Raw genomic sequence first — 25,896 nt, forward strand, 5'->3', positions numbered from 1 at the left:
TATGTTTCATGCAGACACAAAACAAACTACCTTCAAACACTGAGAAGTTCTCACTATGTTGTGTTAAATCAGCATTTTCCACCCCACTTTGTTCTACTTGGAATCACCAGATTTTAAACAACTGGGTGACATCTAGGGTGCTCAAAATAAATTCAGTCGGAGGACCAGCTTGAAGGCTCTGACTTTAGATGGCGTGATATAAGTTTCAGTCCTGTAATACGCCTCAAAGTGTTTACCTCCCGTTTGAAAAATAATCATCGGGGATTTGCGTGGATACACGATGAGAGGGAGATGCTCAGAAAGCCACGAAACAAACGTTATTTGTTATCAAACATCAATTTTGTTAATATACAGAAATCTGCTTGCCTTATGGTCTCTTTGAAAGAGAATGATTGATTGTGTTTATATGTCATTTCCTTTGTTACGGCATTATTCCATCATAAATCTGGAACAGGATGGAATTGTGGCATATGCACAAAAGCAGTGTCGACTTGAATAGTCCATCAAGTACGCTCTGTGATTTTCTTTCCAAAAATAGAATGACTGACTCACACACTGAAGTGATTGTGCTGTCTGCAGCGAGCCACTAACACTGACTTTTATCCCGTTAGGCCGTGTCTGTCTGCAGGCCGGCTGTTTATGTGTCGCCTTTTAAGCACCGAGTGTCCAAGAGCAGCGACTTTAACCATTCGGCCTTACACTTTGAGAGCTTCGTGTACACCCACGGCGGAAAGCCGACGGTTGATGTTGCGATAGCGACACCGGAGAAGGTCACGATAAGTGGAGCGCAGGTCTCGATTGAAGAAGGCGTAGATGAAGGGATTCATTAAGGAGTTGGCGTAACCTAACCACAGGAGCGTGCGCTCCAGCCAGATGGGCACACAGCTACATTCCACTCCGCAGATAAAGGGCCTGGCGGTGGACAGGATAAAGAAGGGCAGCCAGCACACGGCGAAGACGCCCACAATCACCCCCAGTGTCGTGGCCGCTTTTTGTTCCCGCTTGAAGATGGAGATGTTTCTGCGCTCGCGGGTCAGCAGGCGGGACAATGCGGCACACTCCTCTGCCACGCCGGGCGGCTTCAGGCCCTGCATTCGGAGAGCCTCGTTAGCCACTGTTTCGAGACGCTCGCGTCGTGAAAGGTTGGTGAAGCGGTGCTTGGCGCCGCTCTTGCGAGCTGCCCTGAAGATCTTGTAGTACATGACCAGCATGACCAGCATAGGGATATAAAAGGCCACAGCTGTGGAATAGATGGTGTAGCCAAAGTCTTGGCTAATGAGGCACACACCGGCTGTGTGGACGTTTTTGGCCCAGCCACAGAAAGGCGGCAGTGTGATGGATGCTGACACCAGCCAGACTCCCAGGATCATCTTGGCCATCAGCTGACCGTTCTGCCGGGCTGGGTAGGTGAGAGGTCGTGTGATCCCCAGATACCTGCGAGAAAAGGAGACAAATGAAGCATCATTAGCAAGTACTAAAAGCATTTGATGTCACATTGACATCTTGTTTTAAACTCCTCATCTAATATATTCTCTCTGTCATCTCAAAAACAAAATCTTATTATTCATTTATCATTTACAATCCACCCTTTTAGGCTTGTAGTGTGGTAGCATCAAAGAAACGTCCCCTCATTTCAAAGACAGACATCTGGATGAAAGGTCTTAAGCTCTGTCATTGCCCGGAGGGTTATTTGCTGCTTTTTCTTTGGCTCTTTGAGCTTGGTAAGTAGAGAACGAGCTATCAATCAAACAGGCAGCTCAGTGGTTTCAAATAGCAGCTGGAGGTGTCAGGGAAAAAAAATAAGGACAAAATGAGGTGCGAAAGGCTCGGATTTGTACAAAACTGGGAAAATAGCCACTATTCACACAAAATGATAAATCTGTGTGTACGACACTGCATGTTTTGGCGGCACGCCCGCAGCACTCATCAGCACCAGATGCGTCATTGATGAAAACTCTATATTCCACTCTCCGGGCTATTTATTTGATTTCTGCTTTGCTGTTAATTCTAACATAAAAAAACTTGGTAAGGATCGCTGTGATTCACTGTCAAATTACATTCAGTGCTTTTCGACTTGGGTCTTTACTCTATTGACAGGTTTTTAAAAGTTCAGCTTGTCAGGTGTAGCTTTAAAATATGACTTCATCTTTAAACATTTTCTCCAGTGTTTGTACAGCTTAGTATTATGCTAGTCACAAATATTACAGAGCTCGCTGCCATCTGCAGCTCATTTTCTGTTACCTTCAGATTAAGTATGGACATTAACAAACTTGGCTGTCAAATAACATTATAACACTCCTCAGAAATCATTTCTAGTGCGTTTTTAAGAGATGCTGGTTGTAGACACATCTGAGTGAAGGTATACAAAATGTCAAAATGCTCTCTAGTCCAGCACCTCTGATGCACACTGGTGCCTATTAACTAGTGCCAACACATAATGCAAGTGGTATTGATCTAAATCAGAATGACTCTGAATGGACACCAGGGCTACAACTAGCGCTTTGCTAGGAGCGCTTTATTATATCCTTTCCTCACCACCAACACACACACACACAGACATCTAACCCAGATCAGATTTTTTTTAATCGGCTTTAAATAGCCTCACACGCCTCGTATCAGAACTGCCACGCTGAATGAAACATCAGTCGTTTATCTGAGACAGGTGTCATTATGTTGTCGCCCATGGCAGGTCTTGTGGGCTGACGGTGGTAGAAAATACTGCGACACTAAAGAAAGAAAGAAAAAGATACAGCTACAGCTGGTAGTTGCGTTGGTGTAGGTTACTTTTGTCATTGGTTACACGAGACAGTAACTTTTCAGTTTCCATGTAAACTGTGTGCCGCGCACCATCACACTGTCAGACTCCAAGATCCTTCAGCTCAGGTTGTCCGTCCTCAGTGGACGTTATATAACAACTACTTTGTGTTCATTCTTCTAATCCCTCCACTAATCTGAGTAGTTTACACCCCTCACTTAAAATGTACTTAAGTTTCACAGGGGAGACTAAACACACAGACAACAATGTCAAATAAATATGAAACAGAGCCAAGATGAGTACGTGCCATGCTTCTACGGAATTCATAATAGATACGCAGTAATGCAACACTCCTCTCTGAATCCATTACTCAGTAATGAAGATGGTAATGATAAATGGTAAATGGCCTGTATTTATATAGCGCCTTACTAGTCCCTAAGGACCCCAAAGCGCTTTACATATCCAGTCATCCACCCATTCACACACACATTCACACACTGGTGTCTGTGGTGCTTATTTGGGGGGATATTTGTTTGTCAGTGGAGGGTGGAGGGCAGTTCTCTGCCACCATGACTCATCTTCAGACCTTTAGAAGGCAGAGCTGTTTCCAGGCACACTCTCATTGGACACACAATCCTCTCATCGTCCTTCTGGAGACAAATGACTGCCGGTTTGGCTAAGAGAGCACGCATTTTGACACTTCATTACACTGCTTCTTGCATATCTTGCAGCAGGATGTGCTGATGCAAACATCTGTGGGTTTAATCATTCTTATTTTTGCATTCTAAAAATTGAACTTTACTAACCCTGGAGAGGCAGGGTAACAAGAAACAATAACAACGGCAAAAAACATGTACGTGTAGTTCCCTTTGCCGCGTACAACGTAACAGTGATAGGTTAATATGGCAGAAACATGCATTCAGCTCAGAGATAAAAGTATACTGTTCTTTCTCCCTCTCTCCACTAACTCCTGTGTTCACCAGCTGAACACAGTTAGTCCCCAGCACTGACACGCTGCCACATTATGAGCACTGTCAGAGTGAGACAAAAAACATAAGTGCGCCACAGAACTGAGCTGAGAAACCAAGCAGCATCGCTACAAGGGATGTCTCCCACATTACACACAGTCACTTAATCCAATGTTGATATTAAAATACAGAACTTTTATTTTCATACACAGGGATGTGCAAAAGTGTTGAACCAAGGACCCAGACTTTCATTTTTATTTTTATTTTTTTGCAAGCTTCCTGGTGTTCTTTCAAAGTTTTTTCTTTAGACATTGGCTTCTTTTTAACAAATTTACAGTCAATATAGTGGAATTTTTTTTTTTATTATTAAGCTACTTAACATTGACCTGTCACTCATTCAAGCGTCAAAAAGTTACCTAACTAAAGGGATAAACCTGTGTTGTCTCTAGACAGACAAGAACCAAATAGCATTTTATGCAACCGGTTACTAGCAGTCTGTCTTAAAAATATATCATATGTTCTCGTTTCTTTAGCTGAATCTATAAAAAATGCAAAAGACAGACATAGTTTGACAGGCACAAAATTGTATTTTTGCACCAGCAAGGTGATTCCCAATGAGCTATTATCAAAAAACCTGGTATATCTCACCATGGTGTGCAGTTTTTCTCAATAAACTGGATAGATGGAGGGCCTATAAAACTATCTACAGTAGATGAACAGTATCTGAAAGTCATGTCTTCAAGAAATAGGAAAAAACCCAGCAAAGATCATCCACATTCATTGGACTGTGTTGAAGAAAAACGGTGGTCATAGCAAATATTGACTTTCAAGTTAGAATTGAACTGTATTTCCAGTTATTTAAAAGGGTTCTTATATGGTGCTTTTTCTACTCAAGCTTTCAATGCACTTTGTACAACATGTCTCATTCATGCTTTTTACTTCATATAAGTGTTTTCTAAAAAAACATTCACAGTCCAATCTTGAACTCCAGGTTCAAGATCTCGCCCAAAGAAAACTGGAGCAGCCAGACTTCGAACCACCAAGCTTCTGATTAAACGATGACCTGCTTTACCTCCCAAGCAACAGCCTCTCCATTTGCATGTTATAAGTAAATTGCTGCATCTATTTCCTGTTTATAGGAAAACATAAACAAGAGGTGGCTCAAGACTTACGCATTGCTGGACCATCTGCAAGTCTGAATAGAAATCTAGAGCATTTTTCAAAATGCATACCATATTTGAACCTTGCAATATGATGAAAGCGCAAGCTAAATACACAGTGGCAGTGGATTATAATCACCTCCTATACAGTGTGACCTGAACACAGTCAGTGATGTTTAAATTATTTTTTTATTCACATCTCTGGTAGATACAGTGGCCCTCAGGAATTACCTGTCCATAGGTAACCAGAATGTCCAAGCTAATGGAGAATTCCATTACCTCCACTAGGCTACCCCATAGAGCACAATATAGTGTGCTATTTTCTGCTCTGAAACACTGTAACTGGCCCTCTTGTGCAACAGTCGTCAGTCATCTCCAGGAGAGCCTCACAAACCTTTTACTTCTGAGAGGGGAAACATGGTGAAATATTTATCCAAGCCATTGGCTGAGAGACAGGGTGGTAAATTTGGAGCTCTGTGTCTGTCAGAATACCTTTTTTCCCACAGAAACTTTCCACTGAAGTCCCTTCACTAAGCCATTTATAATTCTTATATCAAGCACAAATGTGCAGGGAGGGGGTCAACATGAGTTTAAAAATTTTAAGTGTTGCCCGTTTTTGGAAGATCTCTGAATTCATCTGCGTGTGATTTAAGCGAGCGGACAGAGAGGTGCAAACGTCACCTGAAATCAAACCGTTTTTTGAGAAATGCAGCTTCATTGCTTTATGAGTATTGGCCGCTTTCACGCTTGGTTTGATTTATCTAAAGTGAACGAGAGTGCTGAAAATGGGAAGATCTCAGAAAACACAGTTCAGTGTTCACTCGAGTGTCAGCTGTGTGCAAGATATACCGTAGAAAAGCTTGTTTGCTTATTGATTTGTTAAGTACACCGTGTTGTAATAAAGGTATTATGAGCTGGACTAGCTCTAAACAAATGTAAGGTTTGACCTCTGGATATGATAATTAAAAAATAAAATAAAGAGTACAGTTGTTCAACACATGCATTTATTTATTCTGAGCTTTCTTCAGCTGAAGCACAACGGATGTGTTCAGTGAGAGCTCTGGAACATTTCTCCGACATCTGACAACGAGTCAAGTCCTCAAGGAGCGCTTCAGCTCTATTTGAGGAAGCACCATAAGACAGAAATTGAGCTGCTTTTCTTCTGACAGAGCACGACGTGAATTTTCAACAAGAAAGCAAAGGAGCAGCTTCGTCTTTTTCCGGGTTTTACACACAATTAAGCATTTTTGTTCTAACACACTTATACCTGTTTAGGTCAGGTTCTGTTCTCTTGCCTGATTTCTGCTCGTGGTGAGGTGAGAATGAGTGAGTAAAATAATAATAGAGCTGTTTCTTTAATCACATTTAGACTCTTACATAAGCTAAACTGAGTCATCCCTGGACAGACACAATTCTTCCCTCAGATTTGTGTATTACCTCCAGCCAGTCTGTGAATAACTATTATTTTATTTCAGCCAATGTGTCGAGGAGGGAATTGCTACTTAAGGCAAGGATTTTTTTTTAAGAGAAAAAAAAGTTGATAAGCCAAATTTATGCAAACTTTATAGTTACTGACAACAAACATAACACCTTAATTTTCCTTTTCTTAAACTGATAAGACAAAAAAGTGTTGAGGGGGTGACTGCAGTTTTGTTTTGTGTTTTTGCATTTCACACACACACAACATGGCAATGCTGGACCGAAGCTTTAGTCCAACCTGAAACATTTAGACAACTTTTGCACATTAATAGTTTCTTTGCGACCACAACATTTTGACAATAATCTACATTTTGATCTTATCCTGCAAGTTTCTATTTTACCTGTCAAGCTAACACTTTGCAATCTTCAAGGTGCTGGAAACATTCCTCAGAGGGTGTTTTTCCATAATAACATGATTGCATCTCACAGTTCATCCACATCCATGATGTGAACCTCTACTGCATGCCAAAGGTGCTGTGCTGGATTGGTGACAGTGGAGGCCATTTGAGTGAACTCACTGCCATATTCAAGATGATCTGAACTCTGTAACATGGTGCGTTATCCTCATGGAAGCAGCCATCAGGAGCTGGGCCCACTGTGATCTTAAAGAGATGGATGTGGGACTGAAACCATGCTCAGTTGGTAAAGTAAAGTACATCCCTCACACTATTATACCATCACCACCAGCCTGAACTGTTGATATAATTCGGACCCCATCTCAGTGTTGACTCAACAGACCAGGCACTGTTTTACCAGTCTTTGTTTTTTTTGTCCAGTTTTGGTGAGCCTGTGTTGTAGCTTATCCTTAGCTGACAGGAGCAGCACCCAATGTGGTCTTCCAGCCCATTCTCACTCTCGAGTAACATCCCAACGATGTTTCACGTCCCGCGGTGTTCCTGAGGAACGCGAAAGGTGACCTTCTGCGTTCTTATGCTACACGCCGGGTTATTGGTGAAATCCAGTAGAATGATGGTCCTGCGGTAATACACATTCCAGCCATGTATTCCAGCCCTAACCATAACCTTATCCCTAACCATAACCTTATCCCTAACCATAACCTTATCCCTAACCATAACCTTATCCCTAGCGTTAACCAGCAATTTAATGACGTTAAATAGTTTTCCAAAGTGATTTAAGTAAAATGAACGAACATGTGTAGATTGATTCCAAACGGTTCTCATGTTTCCTCATTTTTCTGATCTCGTCATTTATGGACATGTTGGGCGCCCAGAAGCATAATATTTTGACGGTTTGTCACCTAGCGTAAAATATTACGCTTTGGGAGTGAGAACGTGTTGGCTCTTCTGTTGCTGTAGCCTAGATTCAACATGTTGTGCATTCAGAGATGCTCTTCTGCATTCCTCTTCTGCATTGTAACAAGTGGTCATTTGAGTTGTTGTTGCCTTTCTATCAGCTTGAAGCAGTCTGACCACTCTGGCAACAACAACGCATTTTATCCCTGAGAACTTTTTCTTGCTGGTTAGTTTTTCTTTTGTGGACCATTCTCTGTGAACCCTAGAGATAATGTGGGAAAATCTCACCAGATCAGCAGGTTCTGAAATACTCGAACCAGCCCATCTGGCACCAACAACCATGCCATGTTCAGAGTCACTTAAATCACCTTTCTTCCCCATTCTAATGCTCAGTTTGAACTCAGCAGGTCCTCTTGACCAAGTCTAGATGCCTAAATGCATCAAGTTGCTAGTAGGTATCTGTGATATTTGTGTTAAGGGGCAATTGAACAGGTGTACCTAATAAAGTGGTCAGTGAGTCTATATAACTTCTTTTAATCTGACTGAATGTTAAACTTATACCCCTCTAGCGTTCATTTTTTTCTCCAGTTCAGCTGCATTAAAAGGTGTATACCATGGTAGCCACACTGACCCATGTTATAATATTGCAACAGCTGCAATCAAACTGTTACTCACATGTGTATACGGTACCACCCATGTCCAGACTTGTGACTGAGATTAACAGAAATTGATTACTACTGTATTGTCCTGTAAGCACTTAACTATCCATGTGGCACCACGGGGAAATGTGGGCATGCTGAACACAGCTCAAGGACAGATCTGAGACAAAAGTTATCTATAATCCTTCTCGTCTTTTATGGTGTGGTCTGCTGGGGCGGCAGCATCTCTGCTGGGGACAGGAAGAGACTGAACAGGGTGATCCGAAGGGCCAGCTCTGTTCTAGGATGCCCTCTGGACCCAGTGGAGGTGGTGAGTGACAGGAGAATGGCGGCTAAGCTGTCATCCCTGTTGGACAACGTCTCCCACCCCATGCAGCAGACTGTGACAGCACTGAGCAGCTCCTTCAGTGGGAGACTGCGGCACCCACGGTGTGGGACGGAGAGATTTCGCAGGTCTTTCCTCCCCACTGCTGTCAGACTCCATAATAAAGACTTTAACTGATCAAGCACACACATCCATACATATGCAATAATACTAAGTGCAATAATCCTTTCTGTCATCGTTGTATTTTTACTCAGTTGTATATAGCATTCGTATTCTATTTTTATCTTATTGTATATTTTTATTCTATTTTATTCTACTGTATATAGTATATTATTTTATTCTATTCTGTACAGCTGTGTACTGTATTTATTCTTATTGTATTCTAATTTTTGCGTCATAACTTTTGCACTGTCCACTTCCTGCTGTGACAAAACAAATTTCCCACGTGTGGGACTAATAAAGGTTATCTTATCTTATCTTATCTTATCTTTCTCAACATTCTCAACCTGCTTTGGGGTCCCAAAACAATCCTGGTTTTCAGTGCTCACCAATAACATCCCTGACCCTTTAAAATCTGTTGGATTTGTTCTATTTTGTTAATTATGTAGCAATGAAAACCATTTTCTATTGTTGACCTATTTACAGAGTCACCCTGTATACTTACAAGACACACCTAGCTTCACAAAGCACTTCCCCTCATCAGACTTTAAATCCTTTATGTCTGTTTTACTTCCTCCTAATTGTTGTAAACCCTCTGGGTGGATATTTTATGGCCTTTCCTACACAACTCACCACCTGTCACTATTGGAGGTTTAAGGGCTCTCACGGCAATAGGGATGATGGGCAGCTATTAGTGCCACAGTGATAAATGAAATCCACTTCCAACAGTCATTGTGTCCATCCCAGTCAGAGCTGGGTGTCCTTGGACAACAAAGGAAAAACAGCAGAGAACAGAAGAGAGCTGAGCGGGGCAGATAATAGGGTACAGGAATAAAGGAGAATTAAAAAGCTGGGCAAAAAAAATCTGGAACACAAAAGCATTGAGTTAAACCAGAACGGTGACCAAAACAAAACAGCTGGGATTAAAGTATCTGAGGAAAGTGCACCAATGAGACTCAAGGGTGGAATATATGCATCCCAACTAAAGTTTTTACTGGTGTTCCAGCTAGCCTCAGTCAAAGTCAGTTTGATGATCTTCCCTTTATAATGAGGGCGTGAGAGTCAGTGACCATACAAAAATGTGGATAATGTAGGAGGCACTGCATGGCCCCTAAATCCAACATCAGTGTTGCTCTACATGCAGAAACACGTGGCAACAAAACATACATAAAACTAAAGTACGGAAAAGTAACTTCTTCAAAGTCCTTCAGAGCAAAATGTTGCAAATTTCTAGTCCAGCGGACCTGCTTGGGTAAAATTTAAAAAATAAACGAATAAAAGTCAGACTGTTTCGACTAATTCACCAACACCTGCCGATAGGGCTACATAACAAATAACCAACAAGCTCCACTTCCTTTTGTGTTTTTTTTTTCTAAAGCGCCATTTTCAAGGTCAATAATACCATTTATGTCTTTCCTCGTGTGTCTCTCACTGCTGCTGCTCCTGTTATGTCACGTCATTTGATTTAAACCACTGCTGCCACCTTTTTCTGTTGCCGCTGATGTTGTTGCTGTCTGCTATTTCTGGTCAGCGCTGCATGACAAGCACTAACGCACCACTTACATCATGCCTTTATCTATACTGTTACATTACTCTACTGCCATAGTGCAGTATTTGCAGTTTATTTGAACCAAGCAATTTCCATCACACACATTATTTAACACTGTTCTGTTTCCGGCATGCTCCTCCAACTCTTTGTCCCATCAGACCCCGACAACATCATACGACTCCGACCTCCTGCCAGTGTTTCTGATCTCTTCTTCCTGACAATGGAGCCCCAAGAGGACTTTATTCTGCTCTTCTGCTCCTCGAGCTAGTTCCCAAGCACTAACTCACATCTTTCTGTGCATCATGGCTTGTTGGTCAATCTATCACACACTAGACATTTTATGTGTGGCTCAGTTATTTCTATTGCTGGTTGTTTGGCTGTTGGGTAAAGAAGCTGATTTGAAAAAAAAATACAAATAGCTTCTTTTTTTTTTTTTTTGAACAACACACAGCACAGGTTTTTCACTATATGGAAAAAAGTGGGCCAGACCTCTTAATCTTTGATATCAGGTGTTTTCACAAAGTTGAAGAATTTAGGGGGCTTCGCAGCCGAGTGTGAAGCAGTGGGAATGAGAATCAGCACCTCCGAAGGGTGGCTGGACTCTCCCTTAGAGATGAGGTGAGAAGTTCAGCCATCTGGGAGGGGCTCAGAGTAGAGCCGCTGGTCCACATCGAAAGGAGCCATTTTAGGTGATTTAGGTGCTTATCTGCCCCAGATAAGCGGAAGAAGATGGATGGATGGATGGAAGAGTTTAGGGACCACAGCAACCATAGCTAATAGATGCTAGCTGACCGCTGACGTAGTTAGCAGCCTATTAGCTGTTTAACAACATTTGGGTGTTAGCAGCTAATAAGCTTACCTTTGCAGCAATGTTTTAGTTATTGCTGTTTTGTTAATACCATGGCAATTGCATTTTAACAGCTCAGAAGCAATTTAGTGATTACTTTGTTGCCTGGCGTTAGAACTTCACAATCGAGGTATTTGTTATGACATTACCTTCTGATCCTTGTGCTTGCTCTCCAAGCGATGCTGTTAAGTGACTTGCTTTGCAGTCTCATAAATTTTTGGTTCAGATCATATGTCTTTGTTCTGTTTTTAATTAATATTCATGTAACAGAGGAAAACTGGTCTCAATTTGTTTCAGCTGCACAGCCTCACCTATAAATAACTATTATGTAAGTAAAAAATAATGAGGTTAAGACAGAATTTATGTATGCATGGAGCCTTTTGATTTGGACCAGCACTGTTAGGAAGCTCCTCAGTCCACAAAAACTTTTTCTCAGTTACCTGAATGTTGTGTATTTTTGTTAGAAATGAGACCATTCTCTCTTCTCTGTCACATTAGTAAATCGCTCCATCTTGTCACACAATCTACTTTTCCTTCCTGAATGGATTTATGCCTGCTTGTTATGCATTTAGCCATTTTCTGCTCCCTGTCAATTATTTAATGGAGTTCCTTTATGGTGGCAGCCATGGCGACCTGATTTGTAATGCAGCTACAAAGCCTCTAGAGGCTTTTGGCTCTCCAAAGGAAATTACATTTGTACATGCGCATGCTTGCCATTGTGCTGCGCTTACTGGCCACCTAAATATACACTTTCAGCTGTGTGTAGCATCTCACTAATAGTCTCAAATGCGAGCTCCCAAAATGTTACGTTAAATATTAAAGAGTGTACTCATTTTCTCTTCATTATTATACAACGAGTGAAGTCTGGTACTGGAAGGTGAATAAGTATGTGCCAGCAAATCCGTCTTCCTTTCCATTTTTTTCCCTGTCATGATGATGAGAGAGAGCCAGGGTGAAGAGCCCCTCCATCTTTGTCACCTTCCCTTTGGTTCTGTCGCTCTCGCTCTCAAAGGACACCTTGAAAACTAAATAAGCTTAAAGGAAGTCTCAGATGTGGGGGAGGAATCCAAGTCTCCACTTCTTCCCGTTTTTCTTCTGACCTTTGAGAAAAAATGTTAAGCAATTTTAGTTACCAAGGATACCACAGACAGCTCCTCTTTTGAACCGACTCACTTTTTTCCAATTTGGCATCTAGCCAGCAGTTGGTATAGCTGAAGTAGCTGCGCGCCCCATTATACGCCATCATTTCATGCCTCTGCAAATGGAAAAGGACAGTGAGGAGGAGCTGTAGCCAACTTGTTCCAGAGTCACAACACTACCATGCAACATAAAGGCAACTGTTGAGTGCTGTTCTTTTTTCAATCTCTTATCCTTTTACTGACCTTTTATTTTGGGCAGATGAAAATATCAGAGATATTAAAAAGCTCGGCTAAGAGCAAGAGGATATATTTAAAGGCTAAAACCCATGTGAGGGCAAAACAAGGCATCGTAAAGTTGTTGTAAAAATAAAGTAGTATATATATATATATATATATATATATATATATATATATATATATATATATATATATATATATATATATATATGTATATATATATATATATATATATATATATATATATATATATATATATATGTATATATATATATATATATATATATATATATATATATATATACACACACACACACTTCTGAACAAACCAGAAGACATCTGGAACAATGTCCTCTGGACAGACAAGAGCGAATCCAAATCAGCGTTTGGCCACAATGCAAAGTGCTACATTTGGCGAAGACTAAACACAAGAAACCAGCACAAATACGTCACACCAGCTGTCCGCATGTTGGTGCAGGGGTGATGATTTGAGCTTGTTTTGCAGATATTGGATCTGGGCACTTTGCAGTAATCGAGTCAAACATGAACCCCTCTGTATGTCAGGCCATCTGTCTGACAGCTGAAGCTTGGACTAAACTGGGTCGTGCAACAAGACAATGATCACAAGCACAGCAGCAAATAAACAGCAGAATGACTGAAAAAGAAAGAATCACTGTGCTGGCCCAGTCAAAGTGCAGACCTCAACCTGATTGAAATGTTGCGGTGGGACCTCAAGAGGTCTGTCCATAAATGAATGTCTGCAAACCTCACCTGAAACAGCATTGTAAAGAAGAGTGGGCCAAAGTCTTCCACAACAATGTGAGACACTGATAAAGTAAAAACATTTACTTCACGTTTTTGCTGCTAAAAGTGGTTCTACACGTTATTGAATCATGGGCAGTGCTCAGTTTTTCACACACTGCATTTTCCTTTTGGCTTCATTTCTGTTGTAGCAGTGGTATAGTGCAGTATGTCATATATTGTTGTGTATCTGAGGTTGTATTTAAATAAGGTTACAACCTGGTAAATGATTCTATTTCCTGATATGTAAAACTTCAGAACTGACAGCGTCAGTTTACCATCACTGTACCAAATCAAACTATATTAAAAAAAAACACCCAGCACGCCCCTGCGGGCGGTTTATCCTTCAAGCTCGGGTCCTCTACCAGAGGCCTGGGAGCTTGAGGGTCCTGCGCAGTATCTTAGCTGTTCCCAGGACTGCGCTCTTCTGGACAGAGATCTCCGATGTTGTTCCCGGGATCTGCTGGAGCCACTCGCCTAGCTTGGGAGTCACCGCACCTAGTGCTCCGATTACCACGGGGACCACCGTCACCTTCACCCTCCACATCCTCTCGAGCTCTTCTCTGAGCCCTTGGTATTTCTCCAGCTTCTCGTGTTCCTTCTTCCTGATATTGCTGTCATTCGGAACCGCTACATCGATCACTACGGCCGTCTTCTTCTGTTTGTCTACCACCACTATGTCCGGTTGGTTAGCCACCACCATTTTGTCCGTCTGTATCTGGAAGTCCCACAGGATCTTAGCTCGGTCATTCTCCACCACCCTTGGGGGCATCTCCCATTTTGACCTCGGGACTTCCAGGTTATACTCGGCACAGATGTTCCTGTACACTATGCCGGCCACTTGGTTATGGCGTTCCATGTATGCCTTGCCTGCTAGCATCTTGCACCCTGCTGTTATGTGCTGGATTGTCTCTGGGGCATCTTTACACAGCCTGCACCTGGGGTCTTGCCTGGTGTGATAGACCCCAGCCTCTATGGATCTTGTACTCAGAGCTTGTTCTTGTGCTGCCATGATTAGTGCCTCTGTGCTGTCTTTCAGTCCAGCTTTGTCCAGCCACTGGTAGGATTTCTGGATATCAGCCACCTCCTCTATCTGCCGGTGGTACATACCGTGCAGGGCCCTGTCCTTCCATGATGGTTCCTCGTCTCCCTCCTCTTTCTTGGGTTTCTGCTGCCTGAGGTATTCACTGAGCACTCGGTCAGTTGGGGCCATCTTCCCAATGTATTCTTGGATGTTCGTTGTCTCATCCTGGACTGTGCTGCTGACACTCACCAGTCCCCGGCCCCCTTCCTTCCGCTTAGCGTACAGCCTCAGGGTGCTGGACTTGGGGTGAAACCCTCCATGCATGGTAAGGAGCTTTCTTGTCTTTATGTCAGTGGCTTCTATCTCCTCCTTTGGCCAGCCTATTACCCCAGCAGGGTACCTGATCACGGGCAGGGCGTATGTGTTGATGGCCCGGATCTTGTTCTTACCATTCAGCTGACTCCTCAGGACTTGCCTGACCCTCTGCAGGTACTTGGTGGTTGCAGCTTTTCTAGCGGCCTCTTCATGGTTCCCATTCGCCTGCGGGATCCCCAAGTACTTGTAACTGTCCTCTATGTCTGCAATGTTGCCGTCTGGTAGTTCAATCCCCTCAGTTCTGACTACCTTCCCTCTCTTTGTTACCATCCGACTACACTTCTCCAGTCCGAACGACATTCCAATGTCATTGCTGTATAGCCTGGTAGTGTGGATCAGTGAATCGATGTCTCGTTCACTCTTGGCATACAGCTTGATGTCATCCATGTACAGGAGGTGGCTGACAACTGCTCCGTTCCGTAGTCGGTATCCGTAGCCAGTCTTGTTAATGATCTCACTGAGGGGGTTCAGGCCTATGCAGAACAGCAGTGGGGACAGAGCGTCTCCTTGGTAGATCCCGCACTTGATGGTGACTTGTGCTATGGGCTTGGAGTTGGCCTCTAGTGTTGTACGCCACATCCCCATTGAGTTCCTGATGAAGGCTCTTAGGGTCCCATTGATCTTGTACAATTCTAGGCATTCCAGTATCCAGCTGTGGGGCATTGAGTCATAGGCCTTCTTGTAATCAATCCAGGCAGTGCACAGGTTGGTCAGTCTGGTCTTGCAGTCTATATATATATATATATATATATATATATATATATATATATATATATATATATATATATATATATATATATATATATAGTAAGCTATATAACGTCTTTTATATGTATTTTCTGCAGTCCTGTGTTGTTATTGTTCCTTTGTATGACCTTGCTGTTAAAAGGAGCTATACAAGTACATTCACTAAAGGCTTCTCCCTTTATTTTTATCTGTATAGAACAATAGCTCATCTGTGTGCTTTCAAACATGAAGCATGATTGGTAAAGAAAAAATGTGCAGGTGTTCTCTTTTTTTTAGACTCTTATGTGCAAACGTTGCTCATTTATTCATGTGATCATCTTCTCATCCCAATCAGGAGCACAGGAGATCTGAGGGGCGATTGTAATCTTTTAAATGATTCGGTGCCTCTACAGCATGTCTTCTATCTAGTTGGATTTGTCACTTTAATTGGAAAATCTCTTGAAGTATAAATCAATTAAGCTGTATTCTATACAGAAAGATTTTGATCAAATAAATGACAAAAGTATGTTCAGCCAGAGGTAATGACATAAGCAAAGATAGGACATGAGTTCAGCAAGATTGATATTAATAATTTCCAGCAGAAGAAAGCAATGAATTAAATTTGATTTTGTACTGGATGACACACATCAGAACATCAAACTTGGAGGTCAAATTCAGTGCACTACCCAGAGATGAAGAAATGACTAATGATAGGAATATTCATTATAGCAAGAATTTTGCTAATCTCATCTAAGGCGAGCCAGGGGGAAAAAATATAAATTATTCACCTGCGTGTGATGGCACTTTTTGGGGAAATTTAGGGTAAAACAAAATAAAAATGTAATAAAATGAATTAATTATACGTACTCCAAGGAAAAACTCATAATGTCACATATTTACATTTATATTAAAGAACTAGATACTTTCTGGGAACAAAGTGGTACATTATGACAAAATGTTGAATAGTATTTGATGTTATAAAAGCACAAATGAACTCCCAAAAATGTGGAGAGTTTTGCCACCGATTCACTTTGCAAGACTGGATCAAATTGTTGTGACAGCCGAGTACGGAGCCATATTGATGATTTAACCAGTAATGTATTTGCATGGGTCCATTGTGTTGAATGCACAAAAGCTGTCACCTCATCCTCACTTCTTTTTGTCTAAATACACTGCACTATTTTTTAATGCAAAAAAAAAGAAGTGCAACATAAGCTCTACTCTGATTAGAAGCTTCACAATCAACCTCACAGCTTTGTTTTCCTCATAAATTTACATTCGTTTTTGAAAAATGATGCTCTTTTCAAGGTCTCACTTATTCATGTTTTTGTTTTTCTTCTTTTACCTGCAATTATGGAACCAGTAGCTGTCTTAACTTTTTGCTGAAAACCCATATTTAATCACAGTTGTACACATTCATGTACATCCCCAGTCTCAGCGCGGCCTAATTTCAAAGACGGACAGACAAAATGCCATTGCAGGTGAGCAAACACAGCAGTGACAACAAGGTAATAACAGTGATAATAGTGATCTGGCAAAATAGAGGTTAGCATTGTGTTGCAGAAGCAGTGCGCATAATTATAGGTGAAAAACTGTCACTCTAAGAAAAAGTGCTGTGCAGCGAGGAATGTGTGCGAACAATGAAGCTGGCTTATTCAGACTGACTTATTATGTAGACTGACTGCATATGCACCAGTGTCCTGTTCATTTACATCATGAAATTATTCATATTGGGGTTTTATTCAATCAGATTTGGGAAACTGAGTGGCAGCGAAATCCTTCCTGTGTTATACCGAGCTTAAGCTCCATCATTTGAGCTAAAGGAGGAAAACTGTGGTTCTTTCTAAGAGGTGTCTCCAACTTCCACAAAGCATATGCAGTTTTGAACTTAAGCATAGAGCAGCAATAAATATAGCACACAATCTGTTTTCTTACAGGTGATGTATATTTTTGTGCTCTCACAGACACGCCCACTCAATCCATGGACACTGGAACCGCTGATCTGAGCACCTACAAGCTCGTGAGTCATTACAATCAGGGGCACATTTCTTACTCACTGATGATTATGATATAATTTTTTTAAAAGTTTTCCTCACAAATGAGAGATAAATATGGTCTTTTACCTCTTTGAAGCAAACCATGTTAAAAGACACAAACAAATGTTTCATCGTAAACAGCTTCTGGCTCCCACGAATACCATTACTATCAGCATCAACAAGAAAAAGCAGTGTGGGCCTTTATCTGCTTTATGCCTGCCTGTTCACCTGCCTGATCCTCTGATTGTTATATCACTGCCTGTTGCTTTGGCACAATCTTAACAACACTTTCCAATTTTTAAGTTGTTTTGTTTTAATTAAAGCAGAAAATTGCTGATATAAAAAAACACCCGTGTATGTACATATCTTAACTGAATAAGATAAAGTTTAAAAAACTATCCGGGGTGCGTCGAACTTGATTTATAGTACCGGACCATAACCAGCTAATAACACCTGACCCAAATAACAAGGAAAACAAATCTGCTATAAAGTCACAACCACTGAGGACATCCATCATACAACATTCTCTGATAATTACCTGACAGCTATATTATACTGACGCTGCTACTGTTTGGGAACAAGGCAGAGTGAGGAGTGACCCTATATATACAGTCCCGAACAAGAGTTTAAGACCACTTGAAAAATGGCCAAAAAAATCATAGTTTGCATGGTTGGATCTTAACAAGGTTCTAAATAGAGCTTCAACATGCAATAAAAAGAAATGGGACTGAGACAAAACATTTTTTTGAGCATCTAATTTATTGAAAACAACGCTTAAACTGAAACAGGCTGTTTTACAGCTGATCAAAAGTTTAAGACCACACGGCCCTTAAAAGGCCAAATCTGTGTAAAAATGTGGATTCATTGTCATTTTCTATCAGGTAGTCACACTGTCATGATGTCATGATGGCAAAGGAAAAAAAGCATTCCCTTTTTGAATGTGGTCGGGTTGTTGAACTGCATAAGTATAATTTAGAATTTTTTAAATGATCCTAAGGGTTACGGAACAAAAAAGTCAAGTGGAAGACCCAAAAGAATTTTCCAGCACTGAGCCAGAGGATCCAATTGGCTGTCCATCAAGACACTGGATGATGCTCCACCCAAATTAAGGCCGTTACTGGTGCTGACTGCAGCCCCGTAACCGTCAGACGGCATCTGACACTGAAGAGATTCAAAAACAAAAAACATCTTCAAAGGCCTCGTCTCCTTAAACGCCACAGAACTGACCGTTTGGACTTTGCAAGAGAGCACCAAACATGGGACATTGAAAGGTGGAAGAAAGTTTTCTTCTCTCATGAGAAAAAATGCAACCTTGATGGTCCTGATGGTTTACAACGTTACTGGCATGACAACCAGATCCCACCTGAGATGTTTTCTGTGTGCCACAGTGGAGGGGGAGTCATAATGGTCTGGGTTGCTTTTTCCTTCAGTGGAAGGAAGTGCCGGGGCGTCAAACCGCCGCTGGCTATGTCCAGATGTTGCAGAGAGCATTCCTTACGACAGAGGGCTGTTATCTGTGTGGTAACGATTGGGTTTATCAACAGGACAATGCTGCAGTACACACGAGGGACTTCTTCCAGGAGAATAACATCATTCTTTTGGACCATCCTGCACGCTCCCCTGATCCAAATCCAAATGAGAACCTTTGATGGCAAGCGATGTTTACAAAAATGGACAATAGTATAGCTACTCATTACTGAGTTCATGTTTGAAATTTTGATTTCTGTTTTGGGGGTGGTTTACGGGTTTTTTGGAGGTGTGATCCTAAACTTTTGATCAGCTGTAAAACAGCCTGCTTCAGTTTAAGTGTTGTTTTCAATAAATTGCATGCTCAAAAATAATGTTTTGTCTCAGTCCCATTTCTTTTTGTTGTATGGTGAAGCTCTACTTGGAACTTTGTTAAGATCCAACCATGCAAACTATGATTTCTTTTGCCATTTTTCAAGTGGTCTTAAACTTTTGTTCGGGACTGTATAATTACATTTTATTTTTTTGTTGTTGTTGTGTGTAGACTAAACTGTCAGTACTCAGAATCAGTGTGTTTATCTGCAAGATTTGAAGCTACAGATCTAGAGAGAGTTGGATCAAGAATTTATGTGGTCAGCACATCTGTCTCGCTGTACGTTGAAATGCCTTCTGATTGTCAGCTTACAGGAGCTTTCTATTCTGTATGCCAGGCTAATCTGTCAGTGTTGAGATTCTCCTTTTTCTGAGCAATCCTGAATACTCAAAATCAGCTAAGAGCACGACATTGTATTGGTAATGGTTCTGTTTACTGCTGTTTTTAAACTTGTGCAGTTGCTTCTTGCTAGAATTTTCCCTTTTCCACACTAGACATTTCAAAGAGTGAAGTTCAGCACACAGTGCAGTGACCCAGTTAGTTGTCAGTTCTAAAGTTCAGTGTCTTGCTGAAGGGCAGTTTGGCAGTGATGGGTGTGCCATAACTCAGTTTGCTATTTCACAGCTGGAATACAACCTCTGTGGAGTGCCGGGAGTTAAATCACTAACTTCCCAGCATTTACCTGACCCAAATAACAGGAAAAACAAATCTGCTGTAAAGTCACATTGAACTATAGCCAATGAGCACATCCATCATAAAACATTCTTGGATTGTTAGCTGACAAGTATATCTTAATGATGCACAGCAGTGAGCATGTATGAAGAACGATGTATCAGTTAAAGTAACATGCAGGAGTTAATTAAAGTCTGCGTGTCTGAAGACATTGCCACTAAAAGCTGTCACCTGCAGCAGCGTTACAGTATATGCTCTAATGCAGACAGTACGTTTAGACATGCAACATACTATACACAGAGTAATGCACACGATTGCTCACTGAATTATCAGAGATAACTTCTCAATCCCTGTTTGTAGGATCTTTAATACTGCTGCATTTAGTGGAACGTATAAATATTCAGTTCATGTGCACAAATGAACTGAATGTCAGCTTGAGTTATTCTGCAAGAGCAACAATATGCTAAATGTCCTGAGTATATTATCTGCAATCTACAGTGTGTGTGTGTGTGTGTGTGTGTGTGTGTGTGTGTGTGTGTGTGTGTGTGTGTGTGTGTGTGTGTGTGTGTGTGTGTGTTTGCAGTCTCTCAGCTCCATTAACAAGAAACCCATTATCTCACTGCTTAGTAAATTCTTGTTGGTGCTTTGTTCGGCCTTGATGAGTAATGGACTCCACCTTTGTTATACCAAATAACACAAAGCATGATTTATACCACACTAAATTCACTCAGCACTTTGCCCTTTTCTGCATCCTGTCCCCAGAGTTTGCTGGGTAAATAAGGTGACAGACCAAGAATAGCAAAATAAACTCACATCTCTATCCATGGTCTGGTTAGCGATCTATCATCCTGTACTGCTGCTTTGTATTAACGCCGGTGGTCGAGATCGAATCTGGTTCTAAAGCTCACTGATTAGGAGGCTCCAACACAGAAAACCTCCAAATCGACACAATAAATCAAACAGACACATCATGCAATCATGTTCGTGAAGCATGAATCTTTGTGCTTTTCAAACTCGTGCAGCATTTTCCTGAAAGACAGGAATGAGAGCGGGTGCATTGAAGGTTTTTTTCAATGTAGGTGTTAAAGTGAATAAAGAACTGAAGAAATGAAGCTCTGGACAAGTTATGAGGTTTTGGAAAGGAACCCATAATTCTGAGATCCAGAGCACGTATTTAGGTTGATACAAAACTTTTATTAAGTGGTTTGTTCCAGTTTCTCCCTGAATCGAAGTGTTTCTTTAGTCTCCAGATTGACTTCAGACAAACTATTTAGGGCAGTTTGAATTTTTTTTCAGAACATGTCATTCATTTTTAAATGTGGCAAAGTCTGATTCGTGTTTCTGGGACTATTCTAACCGAAGCTACCCAACAGTAAATCACAAAGCTTCCACGTGTGCTTTTTCAGGCATTTAAGAAGGACCTGCCCAAAGACATGCACACACAGTTTCAGATGAATCATATTTTGCAATGGAAATAATTTAGCTCCTTTTGTTTAGCGATAATGCCACAATATCTGTTAATTTAATCAGTTTAGCAATAAAATCTTTTTTTTGCAAAATTCGATTTTCCATATGGTTGACCTTAGAGGACATGAAAAACATTTCTGTGCTTTGCTTTACCTCTGGTATCGGTATCTTAAAGACACTTTCCTGTGTCTTAGCTATAACCTAGTAGTTTCACTCCAATAAAAACGTAGTCATGTAGCCAACAGAACATACATCAAAAACTGAAAATTATTGTCCTCAATTGATGTTTTTTATTTTTTATTTATTATATACATTCAGTTAATTCTCACATAGATCCCATTTGCTTATTGCTCTTGAGTTATTTGTGAACTGGAAGGATTTTTCTAATTTCCAAGTACCTTTTAACTTTCATGTCAACAACTTCAGAGTATCAGTTATTTGACAGAGTTGTAATCACACTCAGCCCACACATTTTGTTCACACCAGCGAGAAGAGTCAGCGTGCAGGACAGGGGTAAGAAGATTCTGCACCATGTGTGTCTCTGTGGTCATTCTTCAGTCAAAGTGTGTTTGATTTTTTTTTTCTGGAACCACTTTTACTGGCCCTGACCGAGTCCATCTTACATTTCAGTAATATCCACTGACTGTGGAACATGTCTGTCTTTTATTTATCCCGTTTTATTTATGTAATCTAAACCGTGACACATACCACAGCCTTTATGCCCTAAACTCCAGTACTGATCTCTTTGAAATACATTAAAAATTACATAAAGATTTGATTAAAAATAAGCACAAATCTTCTGCTTGTTTTCTTTTTTCTTTCTCAGCAGGTGATCCAGGTGATCGATATATGCATTTTTTTTTCTCTCTGCCCGTTCTGTTGGTTTTTGTTTTTTGCCCTTCTGCCCCGTCCCTCTTCTCAGCTGTTTCTCTTTCCCTCTTTCTTTCTCCCCTTCTTTCCCCCAGTCAAGTCTGTCCCGTATTCAGTAAGTGAAAATAAAATAAACAATAAAAGGTGAATCAAATGGACCATTACGGCAAGGCTGGGATGGTCAATTTGGTAAAGTAAATCCGTTGGGCATCTTTCTTTGCCTTTAGACAACAATTCTGATGACAAAAGAGCCAAACGGGACAGGCAAAAAAAAAATAAAATAAAATAAAATAAAAATAAGCACAAATTATGCAATAAATACATACTTTGAAATGCAGACCTAAAATAAGAAATAAGCTATGCAGATCATTCAGAAGCTTTCTGTGATCCCTTTTGCATGCTAAGTTATTTTTAAGGGGATTTTTAAAAAAACAAAAAAACAAAAACCTTGCTGTATCAACTAAATCTGCATGATGTGTTCAAACCATCATATAGGTCACAACTATATTGTGACCTAGATTTGGTTTTCCAAAAAACTTGCACAGAACATAAACAAGAGTTTGGCTTTAGATTGCGACACATGGAGTTGACATAAAAGTGGTCTGAGTTGGACTTTTTAACAAAGCTTCAATGTTCTGAGGCTATTTGCTGTAATTATGACGTTACGAGGGCTGAAAAATGCCGGGGAAATTAACACAAACTGAGAATTTGAAACTTCTATGTGCGTTAAGGCCCATGACCAGAAAAACTTTTGATTGACTTTATTTTCTATACTTAACTAATTAACATAGTATTAAATGTGCAAAATGTATTATGCAAAAATCAAAGAATATACAAAAACTGTAAAATGTCAGATGACAGTGACGGGGTCAGGTTGGTATAATCTGTGTCACTTTTAGTGGCATTCTCTGTTAACAAGCTTGCTTGCCTGCAGGTTGATCTGACTGATCGGGGTAAAGCACAGAGCGCACGCTACCATGCAGATTGTAAAGACCCAGATTTTGAGGTTAGGTTTGCCTCAACCACCACTCATGTTTCACATCTTTTCATATTTGTGGCTTGTGCAGTTTTCAACAGTATATACAGTAAAATTAGACACTGTCACTGCAATAGTCTCCCTTATGTTCTCGTATTGGACCACTGTTTTGAGTTTTAATTTCTTCATTTATGAATTCATATCAATCCTGAAACAATGCTGAAATCAGTCCTTTTAAGTGCATTTAATGACAAATTTCAATCAGCAAACTGAAATCTCTTCATTAATGTAACTTCCAAATGTTATGAATGCACATGACACTCTGTGACTGACGCGTACTGGACCTGACTTAGCTGTAATTCAGTTCAGTTTTATGCAGCTCCAAATCACAACAACAGTCCCACAGGGGCTTTATGTTGTTAGGAAGACCCTACAATAATACATACAGAGAAAACTCAACAATCATATGACCCCCTATGAGCAAGCAGTTTGGCGACAGTGGGGAGGAAAAACTCTCTTTTCACAGGCCACGAGAGAAGGAAGACAGGCTAGAAGACATGCTGTGGAAAGCATATAACTAACAATAAGGATAATGATCATGTTTGCCTGCATCGTGTGCTGAAAAATAGCAAACAGCAATACAACAATGCGATCATTTTTATAATTTCACTGTCTTCTCTTTGATTTTTTTTTGTTCTCAGTTATTTTAAACCCCTACAGGTCCGTTCCCACACACACCTCACCCGTCACATGATCAATGTGCAATTTGTCTTTCGCTTTGCGTGCCCCTCTAATAAAACGCAAACAGACCATCAAACAGGATGGTTATGGTGCGTTGTGTAAGCAGGATTTATCAATGATTAACTTGATCTAAAAAAAAGAAAAAATGCTGCTCCCAGTATTTTTATTTAATGCTGCTCTGAAATGTTTTTCACTGACAGCAGTTTGCTTTAGAAGAAGAAGTGTTTGTTTACAGGGCAGGAACAGTGATGCATTTTAAAAGTAAATACTGTTTCCTCTTAAACACAAGAGTGGTTTCTCTTCTCGGAGTAAAAGGTTGGTAGAGGTTTGTAACAGGAAGTGGGTCTCGTGTGGTCTCTAAAACCTCTCAAATTTAGCACTTTCTCTAACCTGGTTTGGTCCACAGGAATTAAAAATTCACTGTGACATCCTGTTTAATCCCAAAACACACTTTCTTTACTTATTAAGCACATCTTTATGGGCATGATCTGACTGCACAGGCCTCGTCTGAGATGTCTGTTCCTTCAGATTTTGGAGAGGTGGCCAACAAGCGGGAAAGTGGCTTATTACCACAGGAAACATCACAGAGGTCAAGTCATCTGTGCGTGGTGCTGCAGGTGGACATTTCCCAGCTGCTCTAAGCAAAGAAAGTCTCTCCTGGGACAAAAGTGCACACAAAAAATATTATCAGTTGTGGAGAACCGGTTGACATACTTCCATCGCACTCCCTGCAGGAGCTTACAGGTGTGATCACACCTATGTTGCACTTAGACTGAACCTTGATGGAAAAGTTTACTTCGCTGCATTCCTGTGATATTTTTTTTCTTGACCTACATCCCCTCCGTCTTAGACAAGTTCACTGACAGTTAAGCCATTTGATTTGCAAATTTAACAAGCCCCACTCCTCCGTTCCTTCAGAGTCGTCTTTTCTTAGACTTCTGGGGAACTATACAGAAAAAAGGACTTTCCTCGCTTCCCACTGTTGTGAATAAATCATTCATCTTTGACTTTTGAATTATTGAGCGTACAACATATTACTCTCAGTGAAGGTAAAAACTGAATGTAGCCTAAAGCGATACTAACTTTTTAGGGAAGTGGGCATGAAGGCTGCTCCTGAAAGTGCATGCTGGAACGCTGTATGAAGGAGCAGGCCTGCATTAGTTCGGGCAGGAGGCCTTGGATATGTAACTTCACTTTTCTTCACTTCACAACACATCAAGAGACTGACTCTTCTGCTGTGACTGGGTCATGCTTTGGTGTGTTAGCTTCGATTTGCACTACTGATTCTCCATTTAAAGAGGCTGGAGGTGATTAACGGGCTTTTACAGTGAAACTCTAAGTCTCATTTGCACAAACAGTACAAACTAACTGGAGCTTTTGATATTACTGGGTATTTTGGGAGTACAGCAGCAGGTTGTTTGTTTAGAATAAAAATGGTAAATGGCCTGTATTTATATAGCACTTTTACTAGTCCCTAAAGACCCCAAAGCGCTTTACATATCCAGTCATCCACCCATTCACACACACATTCACACACTGGTGATGGCAAGCTACATTGTAGCCACAGCCACCCTGGGGCGCACATTTACCATTTAGAATATACATATTTAGAACAGAAATATTAACATAGAACGGTGCTTTTTTTTAAAATGAAAGTCAAATCTTTCTAGAAAGTTTAATAATAATTTCTTAATTAAATTACAGTAATTCAGTGCATTCAATGGAATAATGAGGGTTTTGATATTGATAGAGCAATATACACACAATTATTGTTACTTTAGCACCAAATATCAATATGTTTTATTACACTGTTGTATATAGGTGCTCCTAAAGGATTG

At 40.7% G+C, this 25,896-nt stretch overlaps 1 protein-coding gene across 1 annotated transcript in view; it reads right to left on the reverse strand.

The window, feature by feature from the left end:
* Positions 1 to 548: 548 nt before the first annotated feature.
* The window catches only part of htr7c (5-hydroxytryptamine (serotonin) receptor 7c), a 30,765-nt gene continuing 5,417 nt past the window's right edge, over positions 549 to 25,896 (reverse strand). The window contains exon 2 of the mRNA XM_026188647.2: positions 549 to 1,434. Coding sequence (XP_026044432.1) covers positions 696 to 1,434 — 739 coding nt within the window. The 3' untranslated portion in view covers positions 549 to 695. The remainder of the gene's footprint in view (positions 1,435 to 25,896) is intronic.

This window comes from Astatotilapia calliptera, chromosome 12 (assembly GCF_964374335.1).
Source record: "Astatotilapia calliptera chromosome 12, fAstCal68.1, whole genome shotgun sequence".
Taxonomy (NCBI): domain Eukaryota; kingdom Metazoa; phylum Chordata; class Actinopteri; order Cichliformes; family Cichlidae; genus Astatotilapia; species Astatotilapia calliptera.